This window comes from Glandiceps talaboti, chromosome 17, assembly GCF_964340395.1.
Source record: "Glandiceps talaboti chromosome 17, keGlaTala1.1, whole genome shotgun sequence".
NCBI lineage: Eukaryota > Metazoa > Hemichordata > Enteropneusta > Spengelidae > Glandiceps > Glandiceps talaboti.
Window position 1 is genome coordinate 10,556,742 of NC_135565.1, and position 22,500 is coordinate 10,579,241.

A 22,500-nucleotide genomic window follows, 5' to 3' on the forward strand; every position below is an offset into this window, starting at 1 on the left:
ACAGAACATGGAAATAAAGCACCATTTTGACATGTTATTTTACCTGGGTTATTTGCTTTGCCGATGATTAATTTGTACTCATCCATCCTGTTGTAAAAAAAAGAGTAATTCTATTAAATCAAATGACATCATAAGCGTACTTTGACCAAAAAATAGAAATTGCAACAACCCAACAAAGACAATAAATATATATAACTGCCCCCTGCCTCAACCCAACATTTTCTATAATTTATGCAGTTTTCCCTCCCCAAGGCTAACTATCTAACTTTCACTTTAACTGAACAAGATCACAAATTCTTGCTACATGTATCCGGAATGAAATAAATATTTACACATAATGCAAATAGATGCAGACATTCGGGCGCCAATGTTTTTTATGTCTGCATTGTGATGTCTGCATGGTGGCACGTACGTTGGTTTATTTCATTAGATAAAATGTAGCGAAAAAATAACTTGCTAAACGTATATAGTATGTGCAATTTCTTTTTGCAGCAGACAGTGAGAGGTACCCTGGAACGCGCTGCTTAACCTCATTTTAACACTTGTTACTCAACATCTCAACGTCAACATGCCCCGTAACTAACTAACTGACTACCTAGCAAGTACATTGTAGACTAGACTGAGTCAACAAAACTGCGATATAAATGTCTGAAAGATCATACACTGCCATGCATGCAACGACCCGATTCAGGACCTTATAAAAAAGATGGGGGGGGGGGGGGAGACCTATTTTGTTTACCTAATGGCTGCACCTGGATCACCCTCTACGTTGATATTGTAAACAAATTCTGTCCTTGGAGACACACTGTTTTGTGATATAGATTCCCACATGTTAAGACCGTCCATGTCTGGATCTGAAATGCATGACAATGTTTTATGTAACGGATACTTTCTGGAAGTGTATTGAATAGGTTAGTAAATTTTTCGATAAGTCCAAAGCGACACATCACAGAGAATTGTTTATAGATAAAACACGCGCATACGCACGCACACACACTCTCACACACACGCGTGCATGCGTATGTTTTTTTAGATCATTGCGTTTCACTGGCGAGAACAATTCTCAATGTAATGTGCAGAGCTAAATGTATTAAAACCGAGGAAATGAGTTTCGACTGAGTTTCAACGTGAGTGTATGTATGTATGTATGTATGTATGTATGTATGTATGTATGTATGTATGTATGTATGTATGTATGTATGGGTGGATGGATGGATGGATGGATGGATGGATGGATGTGTGTCTGTCTGTCTGTCTGTCTGTCTGTCTGTCTGTCTGTCTGTCTGTCTGTCTGTCTGTCTGTCTGTCTGTCTGTCTGTCTGTCTGTCTGTCTGTCATAAAATTCATTCAAATCATGACTTTAGTTAAAATTCTAATGCATATAGACATTGGCTTAAATTTACCTGTGGCCTTGCCTCCAGCTAAAGACAGTATAGTTGGATACCAGTCAACTACATGCATCAACCTGAAAAATATCAAACACCTACTTATAAATATAACGAATATTAACACATTCATCTGTGTGTTTTTAGTAACTGCACAAATGTTATGTCAAGTTAATGTATAACATTTTCTACATGTGCAACGTAGACTCTATTCGTGATTCTTGGTTTGTGAAAAATTCTTTCTTTCGTTACTTCTTGAAATCATTGAGAAAGATGACAACTCAGCTATAGCCCCAAAGCTTTCTTTTATTTAATAATGTAGACACTTTTTTTTTTACAAATATAATTTTTATTGCACTCAACGACTTTTAATTTTGTTTATCGACATTTTGTCATTATTTTTTTCTGCATAGCAACGTCTGTCTTGTAATTGTGCAATGTATGATGGTAACAGTGGTCATGGGGTTTCTAATATATAACTAAAGACATTTTGGTATGAAATATTTCGCCATTCGACCCTAAAATACACTTCGTATAGTAATAGCTTCAAACTAAATTTTCAGATTCAACTTTAATTTAAATGTATTTTGTCCATTATAGCTAAAATGATGTAGGCTTGGTGTTTCACTCATGTGACATGACATTGAATACACATCCTCATATAACTTCTAATGCAAAAGAAACATTATAAAGGTGCCGTGCACAGTGGGGATGTAGAAGTAGTCAAGTTCAAATGTTGATATATCCGTTAGAAAAAAAAAATTGCAGCCATTAAAATCATCAAGTCCATGTGTTATGTTTTCATTAGAGACTGTGAAAAACTAGCAATGCTGTATCAGTGTTCAATGTGATTGGGTAAAGGATCCTGCTGTGTTTATTGTGTCTCTGTTATTGTTAGTCGAGAGTTGAAATATGTCTATCTCTGTATCAAAAAACGCAATGTCACATCTGTGAAACACCAAGCCTACATCATTTTAGCGCTAATACTTACCCATCGTAAGCATAGCCTTGTTTTTTGAGTCTCCTATCGTGGATAAATGAAACGGCACGCGTTCCTCCTTCCCAAAGTGTACCTTTACCACCCCGATAGGGCCAGTTGTTGCCGAAAAATCTGTCATTTACAGGGGCTCCATTCTATGAAAGTACACACTTGTCGATTACAAATATATCACACAACATGTAACATTGAAACTTTTGACTTTACTGATCAAGTATTTGTTGAATGACTGGTAGAATAATAGACCAAATTGGTCGATTTATCGATTTATTGATTGACTGGTTGAATAAATGATTAATTCATTTGATTAACCGGTGGGCTGATTGATTGAGCGAGTAGGTGTATGAGTGAGTTGTTGTTGTTGTTGTTGTTTCTTTATTCCTACACAAGAAGGAAAAGTTCAACACAAAATCGAAAACTACAAAGCAGAGGAAAAATATAAACAATTACAAATAACGTTCACGTTTCAAATGAACATGGCGTTGGGTTTGAGACTAGCAGTCAAGGCGCATATGCATAAAGTTGATGATATCTAGGAGTAGTAGTGCTTGAGTTAGTGAGTGAGTTAGTGAGTGAGTGAGCGAGTAAGTAATTGAGTGAGTGAGTGATCATTAGTGAATGAATGAATGAATGAATGAATGAATGAATGGGTGAGTGAGTGAGTGAGTGAGTGAGTGAGTGAGTGAGTGACCGTGAGTGAGATCGTAAGTGGGCGAATGAGTGCGAGCGTAAGTGAGTGAGTGAGTGAGTGAGTGAGTGAGTGAGTGACTGAATGAATGAGCGATGATTGAGTTAGCGAATTAGTTTATGTTATCTATAATTAATATAGTAAGTATATAAAAGTCAATCAAGAGAGCTCATAAAATGTTTGAAAATTACTTAATTCCGACGTTGTTACCACCTGGGAAAATGTACACTTGAATGTTTGCATTATGTAATAAAGTTGGATTCGCATAGAAGAGTACATTTTATCTTCAGATTTAAAATTTCAAAACTTACGTCTGACATAAATATGAACACTGTATTTTCCCACATTCCACGGCTTTTCATCGCGGTAACAACAGTGTCTACTGCATCATCGACTGCCGAAATCATTCCTGAAATAATAGAGAGGAATTACAGTCAATATTATAAGACATCGCCAGTATTGTGTGTGTCATCACACATGCATATTTATCTGTTATACTACGGTAACACTTTGGACATTACAAATTACTATAATTGGAAATAAAATAAAACATAGCCAAATTTGTAATCTGGTATATATCCAAACGTTACAATGTATCAGGACAACTACCCCCTCCCCTCCTCGAAAATTGCTCCAGGCCTGGACAACTGCAACAAAAGTTGTTTGTGGACAATTCTCAGGGGAAGAATTGTCGTAGAACCCTTTTATACATGTACGAGCTTTCGGTTTACTACAGGTAGATACAAGATGAAATTGTTGCTGCGACAGGTTGATATAAGCTCTACATTGGACGTTGATTTTAATTTATTTGCGCTGCAGGTTGGTGTTTCTGACGATCTTGTAAGTGTACATTTTTAGGGACTACTTCCAATGTTTACACTATCATGATTACAGTATGATTATACCCACGTAACACAAGCACCTCTATCACCCACTTGTGTAATCTACCACATCAAACAACAATAGTTTATGTTTGCGTCTATCTTGGTAAGCTGAAAGTTCGTTTTCCGCAGAAGTAGTTTTGCCAGCCTTCAGTAAACTTCAGTGCTGGCAATGTCTTAAACTAGAATGGTTCAAGGTTATTGAAGAGTACTTGGTTTTGATGTTCAACACATCATATAACTAACAGGTTAATCACATTAAGTGCTTAACCAAATTAGTAAACTACTGTAGTGAATATATATGTAAAAGACATATATTTTAGCAATCTATTATTTACCATGTTACCATGGCAATCATTGTAATCTGACGTCATGAATATTAATCTAAAGACTAACCTAATTTCATTCTTCTCCCTCTCTCCATCATTGGGTAAATATCAACATATTTATTTGGAACCTGTATCATAATTGCGAATACAAAAGGAGTGCATAATTAGATCGGTGCTGAAAATACTACATCAAGTTATATTTTTGAGTTGTCAAAAGGTACTAGATTGTGCCTACACAGGTTTTCTGGTACTGACAATGACAGGAGTCAAGTTTGCGCATGCTCAACCACCAGCTGGAGCAGCCATGTTATTAGTGCGCCTCCAGTGGTGCATCCAGGTATTAACATAGCTTATGCTAAAAGTAACTGTTATGGGCATACCTGTAATGGACTGTGGACGTTTGAGAAAGCAAGGTACATAAACAAAGGCTTCTCTGTGTTATGACTGTTAATGTACTTCACAGCCTTCAGACTGAACAAGTCCTGCAAAATGGTAAGAATAACATTGAAGGGTGTTTTAAATGTGAAATGGCTAATCAGACTTATTTCTGCCTATGGTACACCTGTATTGATCTACTATCAAGTCACACATGTTGAGGATGATAAAAAACAATTTTGGTAACTGTGAAATCTCATATTAGACTTTGCAGTGATCATCAATGTACATTATCAAATACGTTTGAAATGTTCTATAAATGTAAGATTTAGTACATCTTGACCAGTATGGATAAAAGCAATATAATAGCTAAAATGGAAGTTTGCTTGGTGTTTCACTCATGGGACATTGATATGTTTTTTGACACAAAGATAGACATATTTCAACTCTAGACTAACAATAACATAGACACAACAAACATTGCAGGATCCTTTACCCAGTCACATCGAACAGTGATAAGCATTGCACAGTGCAGTAGAAACAGACTTCTAATGAAAATATTAGACATGGACTTGATGATTTTACTGGCTTCAACTGTGTATTTTCATATCAACTTGACTACTTCTAAATCACCATTGTGCACGGCACCTATGTAATTGTTTCTTTTGCATTTGAAGTTGCCTGAGTGTGTGTCAAAATGTCATGTTACATGTCGTGGAACACTGGTATCAAACCAACATTAAGTTATACTACAGACTTTCATCATATGTCATTCTTATGAATTATGTGCCATGTTGTTTGGTGCCTTCACTACTTTGATATGAATTGTATTTGAACGCCATGAGTGTGTGGTCAAATATGATTGTTATTTTGTATAAATGATAAGTACATCTCAATAAGTATGGCGTATTAAAATAATCTGACAATGGAGTATGCAAACTGTCACCACACATCATTTACGGATATCACGTTTGTTAGTGGCTTCACACCACTTTGATACGAACTTCGAGTGTTCGAGCACCAAGAGTCTATGATCAAACATGATCGAATTTTTATATAAAAAGAAAAGTACATTATAACAAGTATGGCGTATTAAAATAATCTGACAATGGAGTATGCAAACTGTCACCACACATCATTTGCGGATTTCATGTTTGTTAGTGTCTTCACTACTTTGACACGAACTTCGAGTGTTCGAACACCAAGAGTCTATGATCAAACATGATTGAAATTTTATATAAAAGATAAGAACATCATAACAAGTATGGCGTATTAAAATAATCTGACAATGGGAGTGTGACAACTGTCACCATATACCATTTATAAGTGTTATGTTTATTAGAACCTGAAGTGAATATTGGGTCAATGATTTTTGTGATGATATAACCCCCCCCCCCCATCTTTCCCTGGCTACTTTTCTCTCTTTCAGCTGCATAATTCTCTCTGTATTGACTAAATAAAGATATCTTGGCCATTCTTCTCCTCTTAGCTAAATAAAAACACCTCTAATCTCATAATAAACAGGGGATCAGTTACCACAACAATTTGCTTTACCTCTTATCTACTGGGTTATTAACACAGAACAAACACTCAACAATGTACAAACTAGTAATGCATTTGTGTATTCTCTTTGAATTCCTGGGCATAGGCATATGATAAAGGGGCTTCACACTGGAGATATAAATGGGTTATATTGTGTGATATCACTTCTTTGTTCATCGTATCGCCATTCATGCCATTTTTGCAACGTGACACTTGTCTTACAACTCATGTCACATTGCGGAAACACATTCTCACAAACCAGACCTGTTATTTCTTCCGCGACACTGTGAAATAATAACCTTCCGGCGGTTTGTCTTGGACTGTGTCGTAAAAGAAGCAGTGGGTTACGACACTGTGGAAACGGTACTCACGACGATATGGGGAATGAAGAGATGCTATCAGGTAATAAGCTCATATTATCACAATTTGTATTTTTACAGTTATATTTTCATGTCTCTAGTCAGATTCTAAGTGGATTGTTTTTATGTGATTGTCGGTATGTGAGGAAAGAAATTGACCTTCCAAAATCATGCATTATTTGCGATGCTTATTGAGTTACTCAGAATAAAGATAGCGTGGGTGAACATGTTTGAAATGGTATACGCAAGATTAGCGCATTATGACAAATGTCTGACAATGTGATTATATATGACTGTCATCATATATTATATGTTAACTTAATAGATCACCATGAATCATTTTCTGACACTTTCGAGGTATCCGTATACAAGCCTCTGCATAGCTTGCCATACTGAGTGATTATATGGTTTGATTTGCCAAATAGGGAGTCTCCGTTTAAATGGCAGCAGCTGTTTTTCATAACATAGCATATTGAACACATATTGCCTGGCCATGAGGGCTATAGCACCCGTTTATTACACCCGAGGGACTGTGAGTTACCAGAATCACATGCTATTTCCCGAGGCCAAAGGCGAATGCTGTGAACTCGCGGTGGCAGACGACATAGTCAGAAGCTGCCATTTTGACCTGCTGTGAACTCGCGGTGGTCACGTGACCATGTAATAGTTGATGTAACTATTCCCCTAGGGAAATAGTCATTCTATTTTCCTATCACGTGACTGATTCTAGCGAATCATGGCACAGCATTATCCCTAGGTATATTATAATATAATATAGTATAGTATAGTATAGTATAGTATAGTATAGTATAGTATAGCATAATAATATTATAGTGTAGTGTAGTTTAATAGCTTGTAGTGTAGGTAGCATACTGTAGTGTAGTGTAATGTAATGTAGCGCACTGTAGTGTAATTTAGTACAGTGTAGCATATTGTAGTGTAATGTAGTGTAGTGTATCATAGTGTAATGTAGCATATCGTAGTGTACATGTAGTGTAGTGTAGCATAGCGTAGTGTAGTGTGGCATAGTATAGTGTAATCATTAGTCTTTGACACAAAACTGCATATGATAAATACATAATACTTAACAAAAATAGAAATACAAGAACACAAACACTAAAAAATAATAATAAATTGTTAACATATAAACCAATAGTTTATATCTTACCGTTGAATACGTTCCATTTTCATTCCAATCTGGAGTCAGGTTCTCTCTCAAATCCAGATATTTACCTGTTGGTAAAAATGGCCTAGGTTGTATTATATCCTAATATAGTTTGAGCCTTAGAAGTAAAGATCTAAAACGTTTACTGTTACAATCAAAATACGGCTAAACTGATGTAGGCTTGGTGTTTCACTCATGCAACATGACATTTAAATACATACACACCCACAGACAACTTCTAATGCAAAAGCAACAATTACGTAGGTGTCGCGCACAGTGGGGACGTAGAAGTAGTCAAGTTGAAATGTTGATTTATCAGTTAAACAATTGCAGCCATTAAAATCATCAAGTCCATGTGTATAGAAAGCCTGTTGTTACTGCATTGCGAAAGAATGCTTATCACTGCTCAATGTGATTGGGCAAAGGACCTTGCTGTTCTTATTGTGTCTCTGTATTAGTCTAGAGTTGAAATATGTCTAGCTCTGTGTCCGAAATGTAATGTCTCACGAGTGAAACACCAAGCCTACATCATTTTTGCTATAATTCCCAGTTAAAATCAGGGGTATCGAAAGAAAATATGGAAATAGAGATTAAAATTAATATAGATGCCCAATGCCATGTCACTACCAAACTAGAGAGTATAGAGTCTCGACTGCTAATAGGGGCCACGATGTTTTTTTATTATCAATTACACAAACAAAAGTCAGACACTAATAATATACATAATAATGTTGGTTTTTATATAGCACTTTCCCACTTAGTGTTCAAAGCACTTTACAATTATTACCCTTGGCATGGATCTATAGCAGCACAACGGCCCTTTGTACTTCCTCAACTCCTAGAGAGCATACGATATATTGCATCCTTTATAAGCGCATATAAATAAAGCATTCACATTGCAACTTCTATCCTACCAGGTCCCCAATTATACAGCTGGGTTGACTGAGGCACGATTGTGGTTCAAATCTCGCGCAAGGACTTTAGCCACTCAGAAACAAACGGCAGCGATGGGGATCGAACCGGCAACATGCAGATGCCAAGCTGGTCACTTTAACCATTCACCCATCATGACAATTGCAAATATTTATAAAAAACAATATATGGTACTTATTGACAAAGTGTATGTATTTTTGCACGATTTTTACTAAGTTGATACACCTTTAAAGTTATCCACACACACACAAAATATACAAAAACAGACAACTGCTAACATCTACAATGAAACTTTAAGAAAAACACAACACAACTTTTACCGCCCGTATGTGTATAGTGATCTTCAGATGCAAGGTAATAACCATAGAAGTGATCGAATCCACGTCCGTTAGGTGTATAATCGTATTTACAAAATCCAAGATGCCACCTGGAGGAAACAAGTAATACACAATTGTAAGCAAACAATGAGTTTTCATCCATATGCCATTCAGTTGTGAGAATTAATAGTTAAAACGTGCGTAGAACCCCCCCCTAAAAAAACCCCCCAAAAACCTATCGAATATTGACATCACTAGAAACCACGACACAAAACACCACCACCACCACCCCCACCAGCACCACCGCCGTCGCCGCCACCGCCGCCACACCACATATTATGACCAGCGATTATAAATATCCCATTTTTCATATATACAAGACCATGCCGAAATAGTTAAAGTAGAATGCACTTTCAATTTTCCAATAGGAAACTTGCAATCTAGACTGAGCATGCTCAAACGCAAAGGACTATGGGATTATCGTAATATCTTTTCTGGAGCTACTGATGAAATAAACCTCCCACACTGGTCAGGGTAAATATGAATTGATTATTGGTGGTTATAAACAATGTAACAATCTTGTTTACATTATTAATTGATTAGTATTTATTATCACATTTCCCATGATGCAAAATTCAACATGGCGGGTTTGCAAGTTCCCTATTGTGTTAACACAATATTTGAGGTCATTTTGGATGCAAAAATGGCTTCATTTTTTGCATGATATCAAACTGGGCTTGGACATTTATTTTAAAATTGTATATGCTGACCTTTGGCTTTGAGAATGGGTAGTCGAGTTTAGTTGGCAAGGGGTGTAGAATATTTATATCTGAAGTGCATAATATTAACAATCGCTACAAGTATGTTTGTCATTGCCACAAATAACGTACAATAGTCCAACTCCCAGTAAATACAAAATAGAAATGCTAATATCCATTTGCTTGTGTCATTATATTACATACATTACATACATAACAGTATAATGTGAAAATGTGTATAATAAAATACAAAACTTACTTTCCAAGCATATATGTGGAATATCCTAGCTGCCTCAGTTTCTGAGGAAATAATGTACGATTCAATGGTATCCCTGTAGGTAGGTAACGTAGCAAACCCCTGTCCTGAAATACAATGAAGTGTATATATTGATAGAAACTTTCAACATGATGGAAAATAGATGTACTTCGATGTGGACATTTAGACTGACGGAATGTTTATTATAGTTTATTTTGTAAAAGGAGACTCTGCGGTTCACAATGATGAACTTGCTTTATATCGAATGTATCAGCTTGCCCAGTTTTCAATCCAGCAATTACAGGGATACTCAAATGCCATATCCCTGACATCTACTGTTGATGGAGAGGTGTTTGTATGTTGACAATACGCATTATACCACACATGCCAAATTGTACGCTTTCGATTTGAAGAAGTAGGATTTATACCCTGGTAGTTTTACATCTCACAAACAGTGTCTACATGTACGTCATTTGCAGCGCTGATTGACGTATGAGTAGAATAAGTTCAAAGTTGAGCTCGAGTTTACATCATTTTATCTAGCTTTTGATAGATCAACAACTCATTCCCAATATTTTTCGTCACTCAGCTCGAAAATACTTGTCTTATGGCTATTGTCTCTACTCGTCTTTGACTCGTATTGACTAGGTCACGTAAGTCACTCATATTTTTGCTTGGATGAAAGACGAACAATTCTTGCGAACAATACAATCATTCACTATGTCAATGGTTCAATCTTTGAAATGATGTGAGTGCAGGTTTGACATTGACTTCTGGTATATGAGTATATATTTAGTGGACGCGGGCACGCCGTATAAGGAGATTGAACTTAATGAGTACATAGCTAGCAAATGGTCAATGTGATATATGCAGACAGAATAGCGGCACCAGCCATATTGGAAGAGAGTAAAATGGTATATGTATTCACACATTGTACAATACCTGGAAACCTAGGCGGTAAGCATAATATCCAGTCATCAGAGCTGCCCTCGTTCTGAAATATAAAGAATCAACAAATATCACTTTTGCAATAATTACATATACATAATTTTGTTTGTAGAATCAAAACGCTTTTTAGATAGTATCCACTTTTTAATTTGAAGAGTCAACATTGTGTTCATTTTATACAATGATTTGTTTGATTTTTTAGTGCATTAATAATGGCAACGTTTTTGCATTGCGAATAAACATCCTCAAATTACTACAAGCATACCAAGTACACTTGCATCCTTGGACCATGTTGCCATAAATAAACGTTGTGTCGATCGTCTAGCGTGACAAAAATCTAGCTACAGTTTGCTACACATCATTGTCTGGTTCAGAGGAATATGCTGCACAGATTGCTACATTTTCTAAATATATGATACCATTATCTTTAAGAAATTGTCACCCGATCACTGTTTAAGTTCCATGGTAGCAATCTGGTCATATAACTGCATCATACATAGAGCAATGTTAGCAAACATTTGACAAACATACTACCAAACATGAAGTTGTAGCAATATAACATAGGTTGCTGTGGCAGATGATGCTCTGTTTATGGTTTCTATTTTATTACTCTGGTTTGTTCAAATGTTTGTTCAATCAAATGTTTTCAACATTTCCTCTAATGTTATAAACTCATAACTATGAGGGAAACAGTACATCTGTAGATGAGATTGATACTTTTATTCAATTAATAGCTAACAATTATTTAACATTGAAAAAAATGAATATAACTTGAAAGTATGTTTGGATGAAAAGAAAAAATGTCGGGAAAATGCAAATCGTTTGATGGAGTGGTAACAATGTATAAAGGAGATTTAAAATCTGGTCAATAAATAGAGCTTATTCGGTATTTTAATAGTTTCTGGAATCCTACAACTGCTGATAGAGGCAATATTGTTGGAGGCAGTTTCCTGGCAACCACATCCAATAGACAAACTTGCATCTGGGTTTCATTATATTACCAGATATAAAGAAAATGCTTCCCGTGACACGTTGTTGAAATGCATTCTTAAATATATAGCCTAATTAACTATTTTATGCGTAATTTGATATGGTTGGTGGCTGTGCCTAATTATATATGAATTTGAAACAGCATTCTATGTATATAGTCTAATTACGAAAACTCATTAATTATGCAAATCACTCATTAAACCTAAATACTGTGCCATTGGATTCTATTATTATGGTACCAAATTATACTGAATTTGAAGTATGCATTATTTAGATATGACTTAATGATTGACGATAATTAATTATGCAAGTTACTCATTAACACTAAAAGCTAGGCCAACTGGCTATGGTAGATATATGTACCAAATGTTGCGGAAGTTGAGTTTCATTACTGAAAATTAATATTTATGCAAATTTCTCATTAAAACTATAAGCTACATCAACAAGCATTATAACACATATGCACTTTGTTATGTTTAATGTAGGTACCAAGTACCAATTACAAGTTACAGGCTAATGTCAGACCTTTTTTTGGAAAATCCACATCTATTTGTAAAAAAAACTCTCATTAATATGTATGGACGCTGGAGTTGCAAAGGTGTGCAAACAAATTTAACCAAAATATTTTCTCTCCAGCCCCTCCCCCCTGCCGTAAATTCTGACCCCAGCTTAATGGATATACAATGTCATGTCGGGTAGCACAGGATTTTTCTTTTCGACATGGCGTAAATGAACAAAAATATAAAGGTTTGCTGTCATGAAAGGCATTCTGTTTACATCTGGCCAGTAATTAAGCTAGTATATCTAAACAATGCACACTCAAATGTCAATATAATTTGGCACATAAAACAGTCATAACAAGGCTCGCATATCATATAACGCCTGTTAACATAGCTCGTAGCTTTAATGAATCATTTGCATACATTAATAATTTTGGGCAATTAGGTTGTATCTTGAGCATGCAAGCTTCAAATTTAATATACTTTGCTACATAAATCAACCATAATAGTTCACACCTATATGCTATGAAGTTTGTCCAGAGAAGTAATATGCATAAATTAATGCAGTTAAGATGTACCTAAAGAATGCAAGCTTCAGAATTTACATAATTTGGCGTATTCACTCATGACAACAAAATGCACTTTTTCTTATAGTTTTTGATAGTAATATGTTATTTGTATAATTACTGATTTTTGATAACTATACCCCTATTTGGAATGGAAGCGTGAAATTTCATATATTTTGTTACATCATATAGCAAACATGACAATGTGCACATGTACTTTAAAGCTTGATCATGTAGCTTTACTTTTAATGGGACATTTGCATAAATAATGACTTTCCCAATAATTAGTCAGTATGTTGAAATTTCGTACATTTTCATTTAATTAATTTTCCAATTAAGGGGTACCTCATTTATAATAGCTACAGACTTGAATTTTGCAATCCAACAATGTGTGTAGGAACAAAAAAATTATGGTTTTGCTCATTACGGGAGGCATTCAGATTAAATCTCCTTTATTTGACGACATCTGCCTTGTGTTTTGTACAATATACCGATAAATATATTGAACCAATGTATTTAGATTTAATTACATACAATTTTACGTAAGACACAGCCGCCGACAGTGATGATTCATAAATTACACGCTTTTACACGAATTCATTATTTCCTGATATCCTCATTATACGCTGTTCTCAATAATTTCATTTGTTATGGAATAAACTTTTAAATCGCTGCACATATGTGAAGCAGAGTGAATATTTACCAATACACTTCGGTTAACAATTTCAATAAGTAATATTTGGCCCGTGTCCCTTTTTTAACCCCTGAAACAAATTCATTACTTACTGCCAGTGTACAAAACCTGATACAAATTTACAATAGAAATCAAAACGTATTATATATATATATATATATATATATATATATATATATATATATATATATATATATATATATATATATATATATATATATATATATATATATATATATATACATATATGTATGTATATATATATATATATATATATATATATATATATATATATATATATATATATAGTAAATAGTATCAAACTCGTAGAATAGAGTGCTCGATGCTTGGGTAAGCAGGGTGGGAATAATCAATTTGATTATATATATATATATATATATATATATATATATATATATATATATATATATATATATATATATATATATATATATATATATATATATATATATATATATATATATATATATATATATATTTACTAAACCGAGTATATGTTGTTCCCGAGAATAGTGATACTCAGAAGGCAATTTCATAATGCTATTGATATTTTTCTGTACCAGTTTCTGTACCATTTTCTATCTGATAATCAACATTTAAACTTGACTACTTCCACATCCCCACTGTGTACGGCACTTGTTTAATTGTTTCATTTGCATTTGAAGTTGCCTGAGTGTGTGTGTGTGTGTGTGTGTGTGTGTGTGTGTGTGTGTCAAAAGTGTCATGTTACATGAGTGAAACACTAAACACCAAACCAACGTCATTTTAGCTGTAAATATTTCTGTCATTTTGTTTCGTGAAAATTTCAACACATTATCAGTTAAATACCAAGAAAACAATCAGCATTCACAGTGGAAATGATTAAAATGGAGGCCAAAAGGTAATTAGAATTAATTCGTTCTAGAGTCTAATATCGCCATAGAATCAATAGTAAATACAACACTGGTGATTAACTTGACAAGAAGATGATAAATTATATTTGAAAACCTTTATTTGGAAGGAATTTGTTCTCGAAGCGCAATCGAATTAAATTGAGATTGGTGTTATTTTTTTTTTAAATTTTGTAATTAATAAAATAACTACACTGTGTTTTCTACTTGAAAAAGTAATGTGAAACAACTAAGACGAAGTCTGTGTTTGTCGCCAAAAATGTGTGAACAGTTGTTTATTACACTTACAGGAATTAAACAAACTGGGTAATCACACATAATCACACAGAAGTAAACACAAATTATCCAACTGTTATTTCGTCGTGATGTTTAAATATATGAAAAGGAGTGATAGTTGAAGTACAGACAGATCGTGAGATTGTCATTATTTGTGTTTACCCAATATATTTACAAGCACTGCCTGTATTTCCAGCTACAAATGTTTGACATATTTTTTTTAACAGCATGTACAAACATGGACTGTTACTGATATCACTGAGAAAACAATATCACAGTTGAGTTGTCTTATTCATATGCAATCCAAATGAATATAAACCTCTCTCATCCAACCACTTTAACATCAGAAGTATTTTATTGACACTTACGGGCTACATGAAGACGACACGTAGAGCTGGTTTAAAATCACACCATCCCGTGCCATAGAGTCTAATGTTGGGGTTATGACGTACGGGTTGTTGTATCCAACCTCACTCCATCCTGGTAATCAAAAATAAAATGTCAAGATAATGAACGAGAGTCTTTAAAAGGCTTATAAATATTTATGGTGAGGGCATGTCACTGAGTAGCTAGCTGTCGTTAAAACTGGAACATTTGGTGTTAAGGCTGCATTCAGAATTTATGGCCGGGGGGGGGGGGGGGGCTGGGGCTAGGGAGAATATATTGTGGTAAATTTGTTTTTCGCAGCCTCATCCCCAAGAATTTTCGTAGCCTCCTCCCAGGTTGTACGTATTTTGATATGTCTAATTATACAGTACTCCCATGCATTCTAGAGATGTACAATTGTATGTTAAAATGACTTTGGCAATCGACTTCAGCATTCACTCATATAACAATAAGAGATTTCTTTACAAATAGATGTAACAGAAGTCTCACATTGGGTTGTAAGCTGTACTTGGAGATACTTAGCCAGCAACGTTTTCTTTTGTAATCTTGATTGTGGACAGAAACAGATATCCCCCCCCCCATGATAGCTAGTGTGGAAGGTATGGAAGGGTGTGTACGCAAATCTACTAGGCAAACGATCTCTCCCGAGGTTTAATTTTGCTCAAATCATGAGCAAAATATTTCATGCCCCCCCTTCAGACCATCAGAATTTTCATAGCCCCCTTCAAACCCCCACTATTTCCATAGCCCACCCTAATTTCTCTCCCCTGCCGTAAATTCTGAAAAGCAAATTATAATTAGAGATAAAATTAATCTATTGAGCTTCTATATCTCCTCTCCTACAAGTGTCATACTATTCTGAACTATCTACTCATGGCTTTTTATTTAGGCAAAAATCATGTGTATTTTCCCCCAAATTGTTATTCACCCAAAGCTGGCCAGTGGTTGTCAGTGCCAACCGTGTATCATACATAAAATAGGATTACCTTAAGTACAAGTGATGTATTACTCTTACTAAAATAACACGCTACTAGAAAAATTGCCTACCTCGTTTATATTAATCCATTCACAACACATGTTACTATGTGCGAGACAATCCGATTAACATACAGCTATGTCTCCCATACACGTAGCAGAAAGTTCCTTAATTGCTAGCTTAAATTAGCAAAAATTCGTAAAACTATAACAAATATTTTAGTTTGAGGCTGAATTTTTCACACTAATGAAAGTATTACAATAAATGAAATTGAACCAATTTGAACTTCATATTCGTATCTTAATTATATTTTATTTTATTTTTCGATATTTAAATGTCTGTGTAGAATAGAAAGGCAAAAAAACTTAGAACAATGTTTTAGTCTTTATTCGGTAGGCTGACGCAGAATGCTCATGTTACGACATTAATATCCCATCGAGAATTCAATTTGCAATTTCGAAATTAAGCAATGAATTGACATTAAACATGCTCGACGTAAATATACTAACATTGTTACATTGTTTAACCTTACTCGACATAAATATACTAACATTGTTACATTTGATAACCCAACTCGACATAAAATACTAACATTGTTACATTTTATAACCTAACTCGACATAAATATACTAACATTGTTACATTTTATAGCCTAACTCGACAAATATATACTAACATTGTTACATATTATAACCTAACTCGACATAAATATACTAACATTGTTACATTTTATAACCTAACTCGACATAAATATACTAACATTGTTACATGTTATGACCTAACTCGACAAATATATACTAACACTGTAAGCAGATTACATTTTATAACCTAACTCGACATAAATATACTAACATTGTTACATTTTATAAAGTCGCTCAACAAATATCTTATACTTATTATTGCTGCATTTCATAATTCAAATTCCTCATGGCCTACTGAAAGTTGTATCATTAAGAAAAAGATATCCCTTTAGTAAACATGTAGGGAGCTTAAACCTAACAAAAAAGGGTGTGGTTCCGATTACGCTCAATTTTAGAATAGGTTTGGCAGTTATTTTATTTTTCTAAGATATATTTTTTTCGTATGTGAGTATCTAGTTCAGTTAGTTATGTTTTTCCGTTGTTTTCCATATGGTATATGTGTTATTGGTTTCTTCTCATCAGATGTACAACCATTACAGATTGGAACAGGGATTGGAAGAACAGTTTTTGTCTTTTTAAGTTGAAGTCAGTTTCAGCGTGCACTATTCCTTGCGAGTCTTCACGATTCTCGCGATGTTTTTCTCGAATACGTATGCGTAAACAAAAGTTTAGGGTCGGCGTGAAAAACTAAGTGGGGTCGGGTAACCGGAACCAAACAATTGTTTTTTTATTTGGCCGAGCTAGATGGATGAATGGATGGATGGCTATTAGATGGATGGATGGATGGATATTAGATAGATAGATGGGCGGACGGACGGACGAGCAGACAGATATACAGACAGACAGGCATGCAGACAGACAGACAGACAGACAGACAGACAGACAGACAGACAGACAGACAGACAGACAGACAGACAGACAGGCAGACAGACAGACAAATAGAAAAACACCAGAACAACTTACCGAGATCATCTGCTACTACAAGAACTATATTAGGTTTGTTATCGGTGCTTTCATCACTGCGAGACAATTCTTCAATAAAATGATGATCAAGAATTTTTACACTCTGGCCTCGGTCCTTCTTGAAAGTGGTTATTATTAGTACGATAAGAATACAGGCAAGTATAAGTCGTGTTCGTATAGACATTGCAAAGGAAAACAATATCTGTGTCTAAATTCTCAACATATGTGTTTTGTGTGATACTGTCAAGCTTAAGTAATTGGCCATGCGCAACATCACGTGGTATAAAGACATTTGAATATACTTAAACCGTTATGAGTGATAGTGTATGGTTCTGTCATGTATAATACTAACAGTTCATCACTAACATCCGGTATACGATATGTATTACAAGACACTCTACATAAAGTGTACTCCTACTCCTGTGTGTGTGTGTGTGTCTGTGTGTGCGTGTGTCTGTCTGTCTGTCTGTCTGTCTGTCTGTCTGTATGTGTCTGTGCGTGTGTATGTATGTTTGTTTGTATGTATGTATGTATGTATGTATGTATGTATGTATGTATGTATGTATGTATGTATGTATGTATGTATGTATGTATGTATGTATGTATGTATGTATGTATGTATGTATGTATGTATGTATGTATGTATGTATGCATGTATGCATGCATGCATGCATGTATGTATGTATGTATGTATGTATGTATGTATGTATGTATGTATGTATGTATGTATGTATGTATGTATGTATGTATGTATGTATGCATGCGCATACGCGTGCTTGCGTGTGTGTTTTGCTATTGGAGTCGCTTGTAGTGGATTATGCACACGCGTCATGTGGTCAAACCTTTACTTCCGGATGCTACATAAGCAATTCTATAACGATTGGTAGAAAACTGAAGTATGATTTATGACATATGATTTCCATGTGTTTTTAGGAAATAACAGCAACTGTACTGATATCTTTCAATAGGTATTGACTACTTCACAGTGTAACAATTCCCTAAAATTGATGACCAGCTTCAAGAGTAACAACTGTACCATTAATCATTTTTGTCTCAGCAAATCTCAAATATTAGCACGAAATCATGATTTTGCGTTGAGTTGACACTTGGTTATCAACATTGTACGTGTGTTTGATATAATGTCATATGCTTATTGACCTTTGAGCAAACAGGTGAAATATAGTGAAAGTAAACATAACAGTGCTACATAAATCTAGTCCGTCATAGCCACTTCACTTCACTTCACTTCACATAGGCCCAAAGCACTATTTCAAGCTTACGTAACCAAAAAAATGTTACAGTTCCATTAAATTGTTTGCTTTTGGCCTGATTTTTGAATTTTTGATGATTGAGTTATAAATAAAGACTGCAAGTCTCTGTAATTAATTTGTTTAACCTAAGGTTTGCAAAAAAAAAAAACCCCCAAAAAACCTTTCAAATAGGAAATGGTATTCGTCCTCGATTTGATTTGAATCGCAAAGTACTCAAATACATTCAGCTCTATCAATACCTTGTCGTCTTCCTGTATACAAACAATGAGACGGACATCTAAAACGTGCTAGCATGTATGTACGTACGTATAATGTTGGCTTATAATATAGCGCTTCCCCACGCCGTGCTCAATGCGCTTTACAATTATTACCCCTGGCTTGGATCAGAACGACACAACGGCTTTGGCCACTCAGAAACAAACAGCAGGCAGCGACAGGGCTCGAACCTGCAACCTGTAGATTCCAAGCTGGTCACGCTAACCATCATGACCCCACAGTATGTCTGTATGTATGTATGTATGTATGTATGTATGTATGTATGTATGTATGTATGTATGTATGTATGTATGTATGTATGTATGTATGTTAGACTCAGCTGGCTGAGTCTAAATAAATCATCCACTCGTTCATACATTTTTTGCCCACGGTCTGAAGGAGGTTTGGGGATTTTGAATCCAACGACAATTTATTCCAGCAAGCATATATCTTTCAAATTATCCGTTTTAAATAGTGACGATATGCAGGTTCAAAATACTGCACGTTCATCTTTAAATCTTCACATGCAAAAGAGAAAAGTAACAAGGGCATCTACATCAACCACTGAAGACAATTCCTTCGCTGGGTATGAAATATCTAAGGGAAATCTGAAGAAACACTCCAAAGTTAACTGGCCAAAATCTGACTGGGTACATCTGAATGATCTATGTGTACGTGAAGGAATGCAATTAAGAAAAGGATTTGATGATAATAATTACACCCTAACAATGAAAGTCGACAACGAAGTTACAGTTTCAACTACAAATTCAAATACTGCGTACTCACTGTGTAAACAAAGTCACCTTGCAAACTTCGCTACGGACTGGAAAGGAAAACAATCACAGGGCCGAATAGTCCGCGAAGCCACCGAGGTTGATCACAAACTTTCAAATTACTTTCTCTCAAACTTAAAGTTAAAAGATAGCATCATTAGTTTTATCATTAGAGGCAGACTACAACTTTTACAGTGCAACAGTCTCCTGTCATTATACTACCCCACTCAATACAATAAACAATGCACTTTGTGCAATCACCCTACTGACACTGTATCACATGTACTGAATGGGTGTACAAAATACCAAAGACTGTATCAAGACAGGCACAATAGGATCGTTAATTTGATATTTCAGCAAATTCCTGTCAAAGATGTCTCTCATCTCGTCATAGAAGACACTATTTTAACTCCACACATGTTTGGAGCAGATTTAGAATCATTCACAACTACAGCAATAAGACCTGACATAACCATTATTGATACAACTAGCCATGAAGTTTTCCTCGTTGAAGTTTCAGTTCCATTTGATGGTCACATCGACAGGTGTTATACAGAGAAATTTGATAAATATATACCACTCTCCCTTGAAATTAATAACCTAGGGTTCTTTTGTAGAATCGTTGTCATAGTGATCGGCAGTTTAGGATCAGTTCACAAACGTGTAATACCTGGTTTTAAGTTGATTGGCATCCCGCATCAAACCAAGAAGTGGTTAGCACGATACCTGAGTGTTAGTGCTGCTATAGGCTCTTTCAGAACATGGCAAAGAAGATGTAAGGACATGAATGTGTAAATCTTCTGTCCAGTCAATTTTTGGGGGATAAACATTGTGATTTGTATAATGTTTATCATGAATCCTGAATAAATAACTGTTGTATGTATGTATGTATGTATGTATGTATGTATGTATGTATGTATGTATGTATGTATGTAAGTATGTATGTATGTATGTATGTATGTATGTATGTATGTATGTATGTATGTATGTGTGTTTGTGTGTGTGTGTGTGTGTGTGTGTGTGTGTGTGTATGTATGTATGTATGTATGTATGTATGTATGTATGTATGTATGTATGTATGTATGTATGTATGTATGTGTGTGTGTATGTATGTGTGTATGTATGTGTATGTGTGTGTATAACATGCATATATGTATGTATGTATGTATGTATGTATGTATGTATGTATGTATGTATGTATGTATGTATGTATGTATGTATGTATGTATGTATGTATATTTTAACAAACGAGATATTCGAATGGAAAAACACTTTATCGGAGATTTCTGTCTAAATAAGATATATTTATGTAATTACCCACCCACATATTTAATGATCACACAGTCCATTCTATTTGTATCGTAAAAATGGACATAATGCAGGATGTGACATTTAATCCCATCAAATTTTCAGCTCCGCTGTTAGCGACAGCTGAGTGGAGCTTAAGTGTTAGGTTGATTCTTCATCGTCGTCTGTCGTACGTCCGTCAACTTTTTCTATTTTCATCTTCTTCTCCGAAACCGACAGTATGAATACTTTGATATTTGGTGTGCAAGTTCCTTGGGGGGAGGCTATTCAGATTTGTTCATACCAAGTTGATATGTGCCATGTTCAATTTTTGCGGTTTTTTTTTGTCAAAAATGATATTTTTAAGTTCTTCCTCAATTCTACTTTTCAGATTGCTTTGATATCTTGTATGTAGATGCGTATTATTGAGTATACACCGAGAGATTCCTTTATCACTAATACATCCATGTTCTTGAACGATGCCAGTGAACCATCGATTCTCAGAGCATATGATACAGTGATTGTTAAATTCACTCACAGTCCCTAGAGGGACTTCATGTAATGCGTCCGATCGAATAATGAAGCTGTCGATCAGACACAGACTATTTTCAAATTTTTACAACATCTTAGAAAACTGAAGAGAAGAAACAAAATGTGACACTGACAGTACAATCCAAACTGGGCAATGATCATGATCACGAACTAATAGCTAACTTTATGACAAAAATGATGTCAGAAAAACTGTCCAGGCTATTTTAACTGGTTTGTTTTACACGACACCATAATAATCGTCAGGCTACCTGTCAGACAACAAAGTCACATCCCATTCACATCAAATACAATATAAATCTATTATAAGACATAATTCCATAGTCACAGTGTTTCACAATAATTTTCCAAATTTTCGTCTTCGAGTTGTTATTTTAGTGAACTAAGACTGACAATTTGCAAGTCATATATTATACTAAATGCTGTAAAAAGAACTGAAGTTAGAACAAATTCAAAAAATCTCTAAACCTTCGGGGGGGGGGGGGACATCCCCCTCCCAAACTGAAAAATCTGCTAAATACGACTAGG

General features: G+C 35.0%; 1 protein-coding gene across 2 annotated transcripts in view; it reads right to left on the minus strand.

The window, feature by feature from the left end:
- The window catches only part of LOC144448713 (arylsulfatase B-like), a 20,326-nt gene extending 2,257 nt beyond the window's left edge, over window positions 1–18,069 (minus strand). The window contains exons 1-13 of one of the 2 annotated variants that reach the window (XM_078139012.1): window positions 17,838–18,069; window positions 15,239–15,350; window positions 10,928–10,979; window positions 9,989–10,092; window positions 8,975–9,081; window positions 7,725–7,789; window positions 4,661–4,762; window positions 4,348–4,408; window positions 3,382–3,479; window positions 2,377–2,519; window positions 1,404–1,465; window positions 740–854; window positions 44–87 (exon numbers count right to left, since the gene is read on the minus strand). In XM_078139012.1, coding sequence (XP_077995138.1) covers window positions 44–87; window positions 740–854; window positions 1,404–1,465; window positions 2,377–2,519; window positions 3,382–3,479; window positions 4,348–4,408; window positions 4,661–4,762; window positions 7,725–7,789; window positions 8,975–9,081; window positions 9,989–10,092; window positions 10,928–10,979; window positions 15,239–15,350; window positions 17,838–18,021 — 1,249 coding nt within the window. In that variant the 5' untranslated portion in view covers window positions 18,022–18,069. Of the gene's footprint in view, window positions 1–43; window positions 88–739; window positions 855–1,403; window positions 1,466–2,376; window positions 2,520–3,381; window positions 3,480–4,347; window positions 4,409–4,660; window positions 4,763–7,724; window positions 7,790–8,968; window positions 9,082–9,988; window positions 10,093–10,927; window positions 10,980–15,238; window positions 15,351–17,837 lie in introns of both variants that reach the window. The other variant, XM_078139011.1, reaches the window with a different exon arrangement.
- Between the last annotated feature and the right edge of the window lie 4,431 nt (window positions 18,070–22,500).